We start from the raw sequence: 16,860 nt of genomic DNA, 5'->3' as shown, positions 1-16,860 counted from the left end.
TATGCAGGTATTACTATCCTACCATGAAGTGACTAAAAGAATTAGCTAAGATTCTTATTTTGTACATGCTTCATTCATCAAGACTACACTGGAAACTATTCTTAAATTTAAATTACAATAAATCCTTAAACAATCCAAACACAAGTTCTACTAAATATTTTAAAGTGTCTCTTTCTTGTTTTGTTTTATCCTATTTACCTAGTTTTGCAGTGCTGCAGAACATTTAGCTTGGTGGATTGAGAAATCTACTAGAGTATTTATTGGTGTTGTTAAGTCTGGAAGCACTCCCCTTAGGGAGCAAGGAGATGAGCGTGGGAACAATGTGTTTCTTAAAATGCAACATTTCCTTAATCACTGTCATTTCACAGCCCTGCTTCTCTGAGTCTCTGCATTAACTGATAAGATCTGGGACACAAACAACTGACCCACCTCCCAAACCAGATTATGATTTTCATACCCTCCACAACAGTAGGAAAAATGACAGAAAAGTAGGTAAAGCCTTTTCAAAGTTCAGCTGTGCAGGTGAAATTCAAAACTCACCTTCCTATCTTCGGTCTCGGTTTTTCCTTGAAGTGTTTTTACTGCTCCAAAATCACAGGCTGGTTTTAATGTAAGCTGACAAGAAAGCATTGAGCTCTCTGCCCTCGGAAGTTCCAGAGATTTTGATGAATATTGCTGTGACCCATTTGTACCAATATTCGGTATCGGATGAGCGGTATGAACAGGCTTTGACCCTATAGGTGGCTGTCTTAGCTTTGAGGCAACACCAAGTACAGGCATGGCTTTTATAAATGTCTCCTCTTCTGCCAAAAAAAGAGAGAAAATTGCTTCTGACCTCAGTTGGGTAGACTTCAGCTTCAGTTAATTCCTGAAGAAAAGCTTTAAAGCAAAGTTGCAGTCATCTTCTTGAAAGTATTTAAAACCATGTAGCAGGTTTTTGTGACGAGGCAGAGCTTGGCATTCATCTCTGTTTTTCACTCTCTCCACACACAGGGTGTTCGGTGAGTCAGTGGCTGTGTAAGTCGAAATGCTCCTTTGGGGCATGAACTTTTGTCAAAGGTAACTGCCACAAAGCCGCCTGTCTGGTATTCAAGAGCTCATAAGCACACCATTGCTTCTTCTCACACCATTACAGGACCTCACATCCACTGACGGCAATAGAGTGGCAGAGAGACCGAGGAAACAGCTTTGTAGTCCAACTGTCTAAACAGCACTGAGACGGCAAAACTGGAAACACAGACCTCTTCCTGATTACATAAAGAACCATCCCACATTTTCATTTCTAAAAAATCATTTTGAGAGGGAGCAGTGGCCAAAGCAAACAGCTGTTAGAAATGTTTTTTACGCCGGAAACAATCTTTGCAATGAAGCTGTTTGTTTCATTCCCAGCTATTTTTCACGACTGACAACTATAAGCTACAACAGTTCTTTTCCCTTCCCTCCCAGAAAATCAGGTTAAATTCAAAGAACAGTGTGGTGAGCAATAATCGTCCTGCCCTATGATCACTCTGTAGGAAAGCAAAAGTTCAGGATAACATCTATTTTTAGCTAGATATTGCCCTCCCAAACAGCACACTCATTGAGGTTTTCTTTCATTCTCTTTTTTTTTAAAGCATGCTGTTCATTCGAACAACCAGATTCCAAGTCCCACAGCTCCATAGAGACCAGCACGATTGTCAAGGTATATGCCATTGAGAGTGAGGCAAAGCTCCCTCAAAGATCACGTGGGTCTCTACGGTGTTCTGGACTCCAATCTACTACTGTAGATTTCTGAAACTGTCTTCATTCAAAGGTTGCTAAGAGGTGACTATTATTAATTGCATTTGTTTACTGCCGCACTCTGCCAGCTGAGAGCAATTTCATGTCTCAGTCAGAATAAGAAACACAATGACTGGGATCCTACTCACAGTTCAAGCTGTAATGGGAAGCAGCAACCCTCTGAATCAGACTTTCCTAATGAAACTAAGTTGAACCCAACATAAGCATGTTTATTTATTTTGTTTGTTATTCTATTTGTATCCTCCCACTCTCACTAGCAGTGGCTCATGGTGGGTAACATTCATTCCTACAATAAAATCACACCTAAACAGTTAAAAACACCCTAGGACCGTTTACGCACTGGAGGTTTCATGCTGGACTGGAGGCTGGAGTTTTAGTTGTGGTAGGTTGCCCCACCTCTTCTTGCACCCACACGGGGGAGCATTTGGCCCGGTGCGCCTCATCTGCCCCCGATTTGTGCTCCTGCACGGGAACTGGGGCAGTGAAGTTCCCAGTGCGGAAACGGTCTAGGTGGCAACAATCCCTCCCCTGTTCAACAGACTCATTTAAAACTGCCTCAGGAGTGCCTCAGGGTAGCAAGATGGATTGGCTGGCTCCGGGAGGTGCCCAGATTTCCCATGCTCTGGCCTCAACCAAATACCTGGTGGAAGAGCTCTATCTTGCAGGCCCTGTGGAACTGAGCTAGTTCCATTAGGGCCCTCAGCATTCCCAGGAGCTCATTCCACCAGGTTGAGGCCAGGTGAATCTCCCATGGACCAAGGACCACCAACAGATTCACATTCACAGAGCACAATGCCAATTCCAGACTAATCTGTGCATCTATCTAGTTTCACTGGGTTTGTATGTTCTTTTGGAGGCACAGTATTATGTCTTCTCTCAAAGCATCTATGCTCCCCTGTATAATAAAACAAAGAGATACACCATGTGGAAGAAATTGCTGATTACAATAAATATCAAATAACAAACTTATCCCAGTTTCTTCCTTCGGTGAAAATATTTAATAGCAGAATTTGCTTGAAGAAAAAAGAACTGAAAACGTTTCAGCATGTACCTTCATAATAAAGCATTCAGGTGGCTAACACACAGCTCAGAGTGGGAATTAATAGGCATGAGATTAACTGAGCATGAAATGCATCATCGCCATGTGCAAGGCAGCTGAGTTGCCAGAATACGACTGAGTGTAAAGTAGCTGGGATATATTACTATGTGTAGCTCGGCAAAAGGTAGATGGCATATAAAATCCTTGTAAAGACATGGACACTTCAACTCCAAAACAACCAACACTTTTTGGGAACCAAAAAGCACAGGACATAGACAAGCAAAACCAGGGAACCTATATACATGTTTGTGACTCCCGCCAAGACATACAATTGACCCTTAACAGAGGCCTGTGATAGGTCCAAAACCCTGTTTGCTGATTGGTTAGAACCTGTCAAATCCCTAACAAGAGCTAGGATCCCAGACTTTCCTCTAAGTTTGAGGTTTCAGAATGTCTTCAGACGCAACACAGTGGGTGGACATGTATAATTTCAGCCGGGATTGGTACAGACTTTCAAGAGCAGTAAAAATTGGGAATATTAATTGTGAAGTCAGGGGGATGAAAAGCACCAATCCATACTTGAGACACACTCTTAAAATCATATTACATAGATCAGTAAACCTTTAACTGGTTAATGTTTCTATCCACATAAGTAAAATGATTAAAACACTATTCAAAGCTTGTTTTTCAGTCTTTCATTGACTGCTCTTCAAGAACTTTTAGTTCTATGTTAATCTGTGTGGTTTGTTTCAGCTGGTCCCAGAATATACAATCTCCAATGAATTTAATGAACTCTACTACATAATTGCATCTTTGAGGAAAGTGCATGATTTTCAAAGTCAGAGAAAGGAAATGTTAAAATCTATTTCAGAAAAATTCATAGGCAGTAAAGAAATTTCTTGGCATCAGGAAAGCTGGTTTGCAGGGTAAGGTAGTATAGAAGCTAAATAAATAATAAAACAAACAAAAAAACTTGTAAGAGAATGACTGCAGAAATCATCTAGGACCAAACATAATGACATGGCTTCTACTCTATCAATATGGCCTTTGGGTTGACAAAACAGACACAGGATTTCTGCACCCTTTAAATGTAGTGTCTTGTCAGTCAAATGCAAGCTGAATATTCCGGCCCCTTCACATGATAACCTGCCACTCCCCAAAGGTTTCACAGAATCAGCCTCTCCGTCAGATGGCTATCTAGCCTCTGTTTAACAATTTCCAAAGATGGAGAACCCACCATCTCCTGAGGAAGCCTGTTCCACTCAGAAACCGCTTTAACTGTCAGGAACTTACTGAAGTTTAGACGGAATTTCTTTTAATTTCATCCCATTGGATCTGGTCCATCCCTCTGGGGCAAGAGAAAACAACTGTGCTCCCTGCTCTATATGGTTAAACAGACCAAGCTCCTCCTTTCCTCATACATCTTAGTCTCCAAACTCCTCACCATCTTTGTTGCCCTCCTCTGGACATGCTCCAGTTTATCTACATCCCTGTTCAACTGGGATGCCCAAATCTGAACACAGTATTCCAAGTGAGGCCGAACCAGAGCAGAGTAAAGCGGTACCATCACCTCCTGTGATCTGGACATGATACTCCATTTGATACAGCCCAAAATCCTATTTGCCTTTATAGTCACCAAGTCACACTGTTGACTCATGTTCAATGTATGGTCTACTAAGACTCCTAGATCCTTTTCACACATGCTACTGCCCAGACAAGTCTACCCCTTCTGTGTAGGCAATGCCAGAAATCAAACAATATTTCATTAAACAAAGTGTTCCTCTCTAAAGTTTTCTACCCACTCACCCCCCCCCCAAAAAAAAGCAGGAACAATATTAATTTACTAATTTATCAAAAGACTCGGCCGCTTCAGCTTTGGCACCCATGGAAGTCAATGGCACCATAGACTATAATGGGAATGTCAGGATTCCCGACTTTCCCAGGCTCTGGGGGAGTTTGAGGTACAGCCTCCAAACTTTCAACTCCCTTCCACATTTCAAAATTCTATGCATATGCCTTGCAATGGAGAAGTGTGATTAAAAAAAAAATAGCCGGCATTGTGGGACCTTTAAACTGTCAGAATATGGAGGAAAGGGATTGGTTGTCTGGATTGATTGACAGGCGGAAGCGTGATGTGTATATGGCATGTTGCTCTGTTCCGCCTCTTTCAGCAGCAGATGAGGAGGGCAAGATGCTCAAAAAGAAGGCAGACAAAGGCAAGACTGCAAATAAGTGAGGAGGGCCTGGGGGGCACAATATAATGTCATGCTTTGCCATTCTGCAGGTGTGTGTGATGCCATTTTTACTAATGTTCATAAATGCCTACTGTTTCCCCTTCAAGAGGAAGAGCAAGAAGATACTGGATCACCCCTTCTCATACTTGCTCAGTGAGAGATAATGTTGACTATACTTTTAAAAAAATACAAGAAATTTACCAATGAGCAACCCTCACAACACAGTGGGGGTTATACAATATCCTCAGTACAGTAAGTACATCTGAATAAATCTGAGATGATTAGAGATTATAGTAATTATTTCATTCTTTCCTGTTATCCCAGTTTCCCATCAAATTTCTCCTAAGGCCTCAGAGTTTTGTTTTTCCTGATTTCCTCATAGTTTTGCTAAGGTTTCTCAGTCTTTACATCCTCTTTCACAGCTTTTTGGTAGCTGGGGATTTATAAAACCTTACATCCTGCCCTTCCAAAAGGGCTCAGGTCAGTTGCCAGTGGAGAAATCAAAATTTTAAAACAACAAATAGTATATCATATAATAACAATAAAATTCATAAGATTAATAATAAAACATCAAGCCAACAAAAAAAGCAAACAAGACTCCCCTTCAACTAAATTTGAGTTCAATGGCACCTTTAAAACCAACAAAAAAATTTCAAGGTGTGAGTTTTCATGTACATACACAAATAAATCTTTGTTGGTCTTAAAGATGCCACTGGACTTAAATTTTGTTGCACTACTTTAGACCAATTCAGCTATCCACTTATAGCCTTCCCTGCTTGAAACCTAGCATTTGAATCTTAAAACAGTGACAACAAGTTTTCCTTGTTATAGCTAAGAAATCCAGCACCCTGGCAGTCAAATCTGGATAAAGCAAATAAACCTTTTAGCAACACTGGCAACTTCTTTTAAAAGTATATAGCATCAGGGAGAGGATCTGTCATAATAATTCTTGGCCCAGGTATACACGAAACATTCTATGACAAAGAATTATAATTTGATACAGAAATCAGGTTATTTGAAAATCAGCTCTTGCCTGAACATCCTCTTAGAATCTTTTGCAGCTTAACTATCCATGCCGATGAGGGCCGGGAAGACTAAAGTGATGAGTCTTAGACAACATGAACCGGAGAGGCTGCAGTAGTTTGCAATATGTTGAATAGTGTGGATGCATACAGAAATATCATCCTCTCAAAATACAAGAGCTTGGGGTCATTCACTGAAATTACTTGGCAATAGCTGGGGGGGGGGGCACTTCTTCACGCAACATCATCATATTCAGAAGATATGGTGACTGTATACCAGGATTAAATGGCATCATGGAAGCTAGAGATCAGCAGTTGTTAGTTATGACAGCTAACACTGGAACTGTACATTATCAAAACAGCGTATGTTTAAACAAGATTATAGCTGTCTCCATTAAGTCTCATTTATGAACTTCTAGCTTATACAGCTAAATGCAAAATACTGGGTCAGGTAGGCATTTTGGTCTGCTCTACTAAGAAAATTCCTAACACGCTTCTGATGGAACTAACATTAATGGTGATCAGCTGAGAAGGATTGGAGCTTTCAGTCTGAGCATGTGTATGTGCATTAAAAGCTTTGAAGTTTGTTTAGTTTGAGACTTGTGGTGAGGCTTGAACTTCAGATATCTTCATTTAAATCCAACCCAGATGCCAATTCCTTCAACCACCATTTGAAAGGGAAGACACTCTCACCTTTGAAACATATTTTTATGATAAAGAAATGTTTATGCTGCTGACTGAGGTGCTTACAACTTCTCTGCACCAGTGAAATGTACCATATTCAGCTACAAATCATTTTTGCTTAGCAGCTATTTTACACTTACCAAGCTAATTTGTGTGTAGGAAAATTTGTACTAAATAATGGAATTTACTGTTTGGCTAGGGCATAGATTTCTCTTCCTTTAATATGGCAGATTTCTACTCTCCCAGCCAGTACAATTTGGCAAACAGAGATACAGTAGGAGCAGTTGTCAGCCCAGAGACACAATGGGGTGAAGTTTCTATAAGTGGTTGGTCTCATGCAGCACATGCTGGCAGGGGCTCGTGTAGTCCATGGACATCTGGACGGCTGCAATTTGACTACCCCTGGTCCCATGTATGGCTTTTGCCCTGCACCCTGGCATGGAGTGCAGCCTGCTTCAGCCAGTCATTTTGATGGTATGGGGTCACTGTGGCTAGCCTGATGTCTCTTGCCTCAGTTCCACTCACAAATTAATTCTGGCACACAATAGTCTTTGCCTGAACAATGAAAGGTTCCTACAGGATATAACTGCACTGTTTGTCTGTCACTACATATCCACATTCAATATAGCAATCCATTACAGGAGATCTGTTTGTGCTGTTCCTTAATTTCCAAAGTGTTTTGATTGTACTGGATTGCAAAAAGAAGTCATGATATACAAATTTAGGACACAATATATATCTGGTAAATAAATTTGTATTCCTACTATCAATCTCCCCCTTTAAACACCAAATTCTGAAATTAATCCCTGCTTTGAAACACTCCTATATCAATGGGATTCAGAGAAAGTTGCTTTCTTTTTTACTAAATTCCCTGATGTCGTAGTTGCCTGCATCCAGTACCCTGCATGTAGCAAGCTGCTTGCTTCCATTCAGCCAGGCATCAAGGATACTGAAAGTTTGTGCCACTACTGTTTCTACAGCAGTGCACATATCCTATTTTTGTTCTAGTTATTTTACCCCTTTCTTTGCTGGCATTCCCACTGCGATGCTATTGCTGATTCCATATGGTGGCTGCCAGGCCGGGCTGCCGCCAGGGGTTTGTGAGAGGGCCGTTTCCCCCACTGTTTCCTGTGTCCCCACAGGGGACTGTTTTTCATGGTTGACACAGTTTGCCCCAGATTTCTACCTTCACATGGAGGCAACCAGGGAAGGGTTATTCTGCCATGCAGGGGTGAGGGTTGGGGTTTCTTTGCACAAAAGCTCACAATCCCACCTTCATGGAAAGAAAAAATGCCCCATTTGGCCCCACAGTGCCAAGAAGCACCACATAGCCAAATGGGGCATTTTCTATCCCCTCTGGGACACTGTAGGAAATGGAGTTGCCAGGCCAGGAAGGCCCGGCTCTTTCTTGTTGACACAAGCCTGCCCTGGGACAGGCCCCTGCAGCAAAAAAGAGAACATGGATTTCTCTTTGTTCCCTTTCCATGGGACAAAAGAGCGCCTGATCTGGGCCAGACCCAGGATGGGGACAGTGCGTGGACGGTACCAATGTTGTATGGATGCAGGGATTAGCCCTGTTGCCATACAAGCACTGGCCCAGCCTTTTCTGCCAATGAGGAATCGGCTGTGTGATCAGTATAGGCCACCAACTTTACAGTAGAGGGAATTATTCTAATTGCCATCATGGTTTGTGGAAGAGAAACTATACAACAGCTATGCCACTACTCTGTTACTTGATTGGTCTAGATAACACCAAGGTTGCTTGCCTTTCTGAATGGCAGTTTGACATGAACAACAAGTTTAGGGAAAAGAAGCCTGTTGGTTCATTTAGGCATGAAAGACTACTTTCAATAAAATTGAAATAGCTTTGTACAAATATATGTGTAAAATGCCCTGACAGTGAGGGGCAAAGATGAAATCAATCAATAAAAAATATCTATATTTCTTTGCCAGGGCACACCATCACATTCCTGCAAAGATGGCTTCATAATTTTGTGGGCATGCTATAATGATGATATATAACAAATGGAACTATTTTTCTCAGTTAAATGTTGAAGATTCCAAAACTAGTTAAGAAATATGATGGTAAGATTTTCTAAGAATGGTATATTCTTCTAGCTACCTCTGGCCTCCGAAGCCACATACCAATTTAAACTGAGACTAAAGAGGAGTCTCCTGATTATCTGCCAAGAAACTGGTTGGGTGGCAAACTTATGCTTTCATCTTCTAGAAAGGGCTTTACTTTCCAAGAATATCAGCTTATAACTCTTTGATGCTGATCAATTTTTGTTACTGTGACCTGAGTTGAAAGTTTGAAAATCACAGCTATGCTAGCATTTATATCTGGCCTAGAGAAAATTGCTTCATAAGGTTCCCATTGGTGTTTTGTTTTAAAAAGAAGAAACATCTGTTGCAGTCATGAGCAGAACCCTGGCCAAGTTTAGCAGCAGCAGTGAAATACTTTGAAGTCAATCAATTTTACTATCACAAAAGATATTGTAATAGTCAATGTAAATTACTGTACAGAGGGATTGCAAGACAATTCAGCAGACAGAATCATCTCCAAAACAACAGGTGAGAGGATCACCTTTTTTTACATTTTGAAAATGGGAAAGAACTGGAGACAATTGAATGCCCTGATGCAGATGTATTAGAGTTCAATTTACATAACACAAGTCTTTAGGGATATACAAATATGATACAAATATGATTGCACATAGTTAAATAGAAGTGGAGTTTAAATGGAAAATATAGCAAGGAATCTGGGTCAGAAAATTTAGTGCCAATTCAAACAAGTGATCCTTTGTCTTTTTCTTCTCTGCATGCAAATCATCAATATGCACGAAGGCTTGGGGAGTGTACCATATGAACCTGTAGTATATGAATGCGCGCACACACATACATAAATATACACGCAGCTACAGAAATGACCACATATGCCTGAATAGAATGTTAAGAAGCATTCCCTATTTTATGAAAATGAAACACTAATGCCAACATTCAGAATGTGAAATCAGGTCCAAAATAGCAGAATCATTTAAATGAGATCTAAGATAACTAGTATTTTGAGACAATACTATTTTATCCCTTTGTATGCTCTGAAAATCTATGGTTCATTCAGCCACTGTACAAAACCATGGTTTCATTAAACCGAGTATTATTAGTGGCATGGACGCCACTTCATTGACCATGATTACTTAAAAACCAGGATCTGGAGCTAAGTTTATTAACAACAGTTTTGTCTTAACTATGATTTCATGTGATCTATAAATACAGACATCCTCATTGTCTCCCTAGCAATATTCTCCCTGGGTTAGTCCAAGTGAATGGTGAAATTGGCAGTTATGTATGATCTGAATCCTCCCGTCTGCAACCAATCATAGAATACCAGGGGTAGTCAAACTGTGGCCCTCCAGATGTCCCTGGACTATAATTCCCATGAGCTCCTGCCAAGGAATGCAGGCAGGGGCTCATGGGAATTGTAGTCCATGGACATCTGGAGGGCCGCAGTTTGACTACCCCTGCAATAAACCATAGTCTAAACTGATCCAAGATCTCTTCTAGCATTTATCTGAACAAGGACCATGAACACATGGGAAGCTTCCTTGAGCAGGCTTTTGATTAATCCAAGTCAGCATTGTCTACTCAGACTGGAATTGGTTCTCCGAGATTTCAGAGGTCTTTCACATAAGCTACTACCTGATCCTTAACTAGGAATGCTGAAGAACAAACCTGGAACTTTCTGCATGCTAACACGATGCTCTACCCACTGAGTCACAGCTCCTTTTCTATGATGAAAAGCATGACAGAAGATGAGGTTTTAATAAATAAATGTCCTCAATTATGCTACATGGCACTGTTTAATGTTTACTGTGAATAGCTGGATATACCAGATGTGAACAACATTTGGTAACCATCCATCATAAATGTCTGTATCTTGGGATTATTGCTTATGCTACGGATTAAAAAAAAACCAAAAAACATGGTTGCATCAATTCGCATTTCATTTTCATTCATTTTTGTAGGGTCCACAGTAGACCTTACAATTATGGAGTTTTCCCCTTCCACACTGATGTCAAAGCAGTGCCCCCTAAAGAGGTGCTAACCTTCAGGGAGCCTTTCAAGTTTCTATAGGAAGGAGAACTGAAAAGTCTCAATACATGTATGTGTTAATATTGTGTTCAGCACCCAGGGACCATCTCCTAGTGTCAGTTCATCAGCTACTGGAATAACATGGAAGCAGATTCCTAGTGGTGGATCTGACGCCATTCCAATAACATAATCAAATTATGTGGTTCCTTCCCACACCAGTATAGCCCCTTCCTAGAATACAGCCATGCTGGATGGGGAGGATGCACTTAATTCAGTCAACCCATGTGGCTCACTCTTGGAGATACTATCAGAATGGTAAGAAGTGAATCAGCTTATATTCTTCTGCAATTAAAATCTCAAATATATTGCCCAAACCAACTATTTCATATTCTCAGTGTTTCTACAACACTACCTCTTCCATGGTTTATAGAGATCAAGATAGATAATTCCTTGATAACAACTTCTTTAAATTCTTTAAATTTCCATTGACACATTCAAAATGTATAGTACACAAACTCACAGAAGTTATTTCCTCTTCCCACATCCTTTCATGTTTAAGCACAAATATGAGGAAATCCTGACTCAAACTACTATTCCCTATTGAAAAGAAGCTCCTCTGAGGAAGTTAAGATTTCCTGGTCAAACCAGATTCCAGAAATCAGAAGGCATCAGGTATATCACCTGATTTAATTTAACATTTTCCCCTTTCCTGGTAGCAAAAAGATCAAGCTCATTGTTGCCCAGATTTTTGATAAGAGGTACGGAGCACTCCTATACAACAGTCAGTATAGGGAAGAAGAAGCTGATTGTAAAGCTGTAATGTCACCACTGAGATAGCCCTGTCCTGTAGGACCTGCAGCCCAGAACAGCAATTCAGTAAATTTCAAGGAGCAGGTCATACAGCTTGGAATAATGTTCAGGACATTAAATAGTTAACTAAAACTTTGAATTGGACTGGGTCTCTCTCTAATCAAAATATGACAGTATTCAGCTTTGGTACCATTGACGTGGGAATTAAAACAATAAAAGTATTCCTGATTCACTGAATTGTGGACTTTGTCTGATTTCAATGTGGGCTTAAAATTCATCACTATTCTGTTGGCAGTACCACCTGGTTTGTTTTACCGTTTACAAATGAGAGAGTTCAGAATAGCTTACAGATGCGAGAGATTTTCAGATGTGACAGATGTGAGTTGCTTCCTTCCTGCTTAGTATACTACTCAGATATATTACCTTACAGATATGGCATGCATATATTACTTTGGCTAGACCTTCAAGAATAATATGGAATACAAATTGTAATTTGGCTGGCATCTTGCCCATACCAGTTTGTGGTTTCAGAACTGGTGTTTTCAGTGATGAAAATTTGAAAACTTGTTGCCAGCAAGGATAACCAACAAGATGTAAATACTGGTGTCTGAAACAAAGAATGATTTTTAAATACTGCTACATTTATTTCCTAACCTGTGAGTACTTGGTTTGCTTTGGGTTTTATTTTTATTTTTGCTGGTCAGTCAATGTTAGGGGTTGGAACAACATTTGATATCTTAGAGCAGTGGTCCCCAACCCCCGTTCCGGAGACCGGTATTGGTCGGTAGTTCAATCGGTATCGGGCCACGGCTCCCTCTCGTCCTCCTCCCTGGCTGCTGCCTTGGGGCTGACCTGCCACTCTGCTGCCAGCTCGCCTTTGTTGCTCTGCAGTGGCCGCCGTGGCTGGGGCTCCCCCTTGGCGTGGCACTGCACAGCTGCTGCTGGCAGCACCCCCCAGCAGGCGGCAGGAAGTCAGGGGTGCCAGCGGGAAAGCAAGTGGAGCAGGGGCTCAGGCAATGGCGACGTACCTCAGCAAAAGACTACCCCCCCCGGGCATCAGTAAAATTGTCAAGCGTTGACTGGTCCCCGGTGATAAAAAGGTTGGGGACCACTGTCTTAGAGCACTTCCAGGCAAATGGTTTTTCCTATAAAGAGCAATGTACATTGGCTCGGGGCCATTCCGCACAAGGAAAATGTAGCACAATAGTTACCTAATGCTGACGGTTTAAATTTGTGGTTTTAGATGACGCCGTCAGCCTCCCGCAGTCTACCAGTGTTTATGTCGGAACTTTTGCCAACTTGTAGCGATAGCAGTGCAATCGGGAAAATGGGATTCACCTTGGCAATATAATGACTGATTCCGCAATTACCAGCCAAGTTACAGTCAGGAAGGGACTTCAGTTTTTGTAATGCTAGGGAGATGTCCCTCCCTTGCTCCCACCTCTGTGGCTTCCGGGGATGGGAGGTGGGTGTTTTTAAAAAAAGGAGAATGCTGAGTAGCAATGAGTAGCAATGCATACTCGCAAGTCTCTTCAGAACCCTTTCAATTATCTAGCTGCTCCCTTGCTCTATACATAAGTGCATGTGTCATGTTTTATTTTGTATTCTTTTTCATTGGGGGGCGCATGTAGAACTCCAGCAAAATACCCCCCTGTATTTTGTTTGTGAATGGCTGGACAGGTTACCCCCCCCCCCCGGGTTGACAGGTCTCCTCTGGCTGCTCGGAGGGGATGGGGGTGTGGGGTTGCCAGATCCAGACAAGTTAACTGCCAGGGAAGGGCAGAGACCACAGTTGGAATCAACTCTCCAAGACATAAATTTTCCCTAGGAGAAACGATCCCTCTAGTCTGGAGATGAATTACTGGAAAGTACAGATTACTCCCCACCCCCCAGGGATGACAGGTCCCCTCTGGCTGCTGGAAAGGTATGGGGGGGGGGTTAGGTTGCCAGATCCAGACAAGTTAACTGCCAGGGAAGAGCAGGGACCACCGTTGGAATCAACTCTCCAAGGAATAAATTTTCCCTATCACTGACAAACTTTTTGGCCCCAAAGCATCACCTCTTTGTTTCTGAGAAGGGGCTGCCATTTGTGAAGATTTGCACAGCAGTCTCTACATATATGTTTGCGCTATGAAACTATCAAAACTTGAAGACGGAGCTGTGACAGATAACCAGTGCCTCTGTGAACATGAATTGCGTTGCAATGATTACTTGAGGTGGAAGGAGGCAAGGGAAGTTTGTGGCGTTTTCATTGCTCCTCAGCAAGAACTGGAAGTAGGTGAGGAATGCTGGAGGAGAAACAGTCCCACTGGGAAAACAGAGTTTTTGGCCAGGTGTGAAATGACAATCGAATTCCAGCAAAGGAATATTCAGTGTTGATTACGGATTTCTACCAGTTGTGTGGAATGGCCCTCAGTTTCATAATTTGGAGTAGGAAAGATTTTAACACATGCTTAATTCTGTCAAAATCAATGGATGTACCCAACGCAAGGTAAACTGAGTATACAGTTAGCCATTGTCAAATAATAGCAATTCAGAGGTTTGCTTTGGTAATTTTGAAACTTATCAGATATTCTTAAGATTAATCTTTTTTCAGTGCATTTTTGAGGCATGGTAAGTAAGAATGATGCTCTTGTAAGCTTTTTATCATCCCCTGTAACCTTTAGCCTTTCTGGGCTCCCTCCCTTTATCCTTAGAAAGAATGTAAAATGACATTTCACTATGCAACAATTCTGCTCCAGTGACCTTTTGTCCAGATATCAAGTCTGCCATTTGTCAACCATTCTAATTTTCAAGGAACTTCCAAACATCTTTCAAGTTATTTTGAGCATTTCTGTCTTTATGCAACTCGCAGTCCTATGAGATGAACCTGCCCTGTCCACAAAGGCCAGCAATACTTAAGCTACTTAGAGACTTGATGAGCAAAGGTAATGAAATGCACCCACCTGAGTGCAAACTGTAATGGAATCTTCTCACAGAAGTGACTCTGACCTAGAAACAGTTGCCTTTTCCTGAGGGAAGGAGAGACAGGAGAGTGGAAGGGGGAAGGATGAGAGGCAGTCTGAGATATTAATACAACCAGGAACAGGCCTGTGAGATCTGAAAGGACATCAGTGAGGACTGTACAATGTTGAACAAAGAAATTCTGGGAGATTGAAGTTCCCAATAGAGACCTTATTTGTAACAATAATCCCAGCTTAAATATCAGGGATATTTACAATTAGATTTTTCATTTATCAAACATAGTGATCACTTGTTTGAAGTAATCCATTGGAAATATGCCATCTTTCCTGCTTTCCAAAATATGGTAAACCTGTCTTAGCAGTAAAGAATATAACACCCAATGAAAGATTAATCCTTTGTTTTTGTTGTTAGGTGCGAAGTCGTGTCCGACCCATCATGACCCCATGGACAATGATCCTCCAGGCCTTCCTGTCCTCTACCATTCCCCGGAATCCATTTAAGTTTGCACCGACTGCTTCAGTGACTCCATCCAGCCACCTCTTTTGCCAGTTGTAACACTGTATGCTGGGCACACTTCTCCCACCCTTAAATGTATCTCGGCACTCTAGGTTGCAGCTTGCCAGCTCTAGTGGAAACTGAGATTTCAGACAATGCTTAAAAGAAGGAGGAAAGAAAGGGGGGGCAGCCTTTAAAAGGAATGCACTGCCCAAATCCCAGCTTGATCTGCAGCTGCACTTTTGCAGCAAAACCAAAGCAAAAGCTTATTCGAAAGTGCCTGTTGAAAGAACGGATGAACAACTGCAGAAGAATGCACCCATTGTTGGTTACTCTCTGTACCAACCTACCTGCAAATACGTTTAGCAGTTGACAAGGCAACTCTCCCTCCTTTTCTGTGGTAGTGTGACTTTTGCTTTACACCCAGGAGAATTTTAGGAGAATCCCCTTTAGCACAGAATATCAAGGGAAGGCAAGGAATGTATCCCTCTATTCAATTTCTAATCTTGTAATGTGTTTCTCCAAAGGGGTAAAGGTGGTATACACAATCTTCCCAACAATGCCATTCAATGAGTTAAGCTGAGATAGCTGGCTGAGTGAACTGAACATTGTGGGGAAAACATCATGCTCCAAGTCCAGAATTAATTTTAGAAATTCTTTGAGTAGAAACGTAATTCAGGAAAATCAAAATAAAAGGCAGAGTGAACTCATGAAACAATAAAGGAATGGACTGCTAGAAAATCCACCTTCCATCACTATCTGTAACTGTACTTATTTTCTAACTAAAACTGAGTCAGGCAGCTGGGAGAAATAGTGAACAGCTGCCAACCAGCTGCTAGCACCTTGCCCTCCTCCTTCTCAGTGTGGTTAGCAGATAGAGACATGTATACGACCTAGAGGATGTTTCCATATGGACAGAAAAGAGTACAGCTGTCATTATAGGATTTTCTTGTCTATCCCCTGATGTGAGACCTCAACAATAATAGCTCTACAGTTGAGGGGCCACAATTCTATACTTGTCCACTGATAAGGAGCAAATGTTAGAAATCTTTATCATATAGGAGCAGTTATATACCATGCATCAAAGGACTAATCACTTTGATATCCTCATTTGCTCCACTCAGGAAAATATTCTGAGGTCTCAATGCACTTTACTTTGGTGGGGAGCCTTCCATGGCTAAATCTCAAGTCCAGCCAAAGCCCTTGTTTACATAACACTAGAATAACTAAACTAAAAATAGTAAGGATTTTCTTTGATATATTTTAAAGTATTTATTGCTTTTTATTGGTTTTCCTCCTTTAATAATAGTAGGCTGAATAGATTTTATTCATTTTTCAAAAAAAATTAATAGGAAAAGAACAATAATTTCATTAATATTAACAAGTAGACAAAATGGATGGGGAGATACCAGATACTTTTAGTGCAAGGTCAGTTTAATATTAAAAGCTAAGAGCACCTTCAATTTTTAGTGCGTGAAAAGTTGAAAAGTTGAAAACAGATAACATTTGGATCAGATAGCTAGCTAGATACTCTCCAAACATTATTATACTGAATGTCCACAGAACATTTGGGGGGAGGGGGTTGCTTGATTTTTTTACTGGTAAACTGAAGTAGCATGTGCTAGCAAGGACCTCACTAAAATCAGCAGAACCCTAACCTCTGCTTGCTGTCAATGTCTGTGAGCACAAAAGATCCAATGGACCTGTTCCGTTGAGTTGGATCCTACTCAGTGGACTATAA

At 41.2% G+C, this 16,860-nt stretch overlaps 1 protein-coding gene across 14 annotated transcripts in view; it reads right to left on the bottom strand.

The window, feature by feature from the left end:
- NAV3 (neuron navigator 3) overlaps nt 1–16,860 on the bottom strand; it is a 548,360-nt gene that overhangs the window by 273,976 nt on the left and 257,524 nt on the right. For 10 of the 14 annotated variants that reach the window (XM_077338881.1, XM_077338879.1, XM_077338884.1 and 7 more), the window contains exon 1: nt 541–1,223. The exons of 3 other annotated variants lie outside the window; for them this stretch is intronic. In XM_077338881.1, the coding sequence (XP_077194996.1) occupies nt 541–780 (240 nt within the window). In that variant the 5' untranslated portion in view covers nt 781–1,223. Of the gene's footprint in view, nt 1–540; nt 1,225–16,860 lie in introns of those variants that run through there. One more of the 14 variants, XM_077338877.1, reaches the window with a different exon arrangement.

The sequence above is a fragment of the Paroedura picta genome, chromosome 5, assembly GCF_049243985.1.
Source record: "Paroedura picta isolate Pp20150507F chromosome 5, Ppicta_v3.0, whole genome shotgun sequence".
In the NCBI taxonomy this organism is placed as follows: Eukaryota; Metazoa; Chordata; class Lepidosauria; order Squamata; family Gekkonidae; genus Paroedura; species Paroedura picta.
Note: the sequence above shows the minus strand (reverse complement) of the source record. Positions and strands in the feature narration are given on the sequence as shown.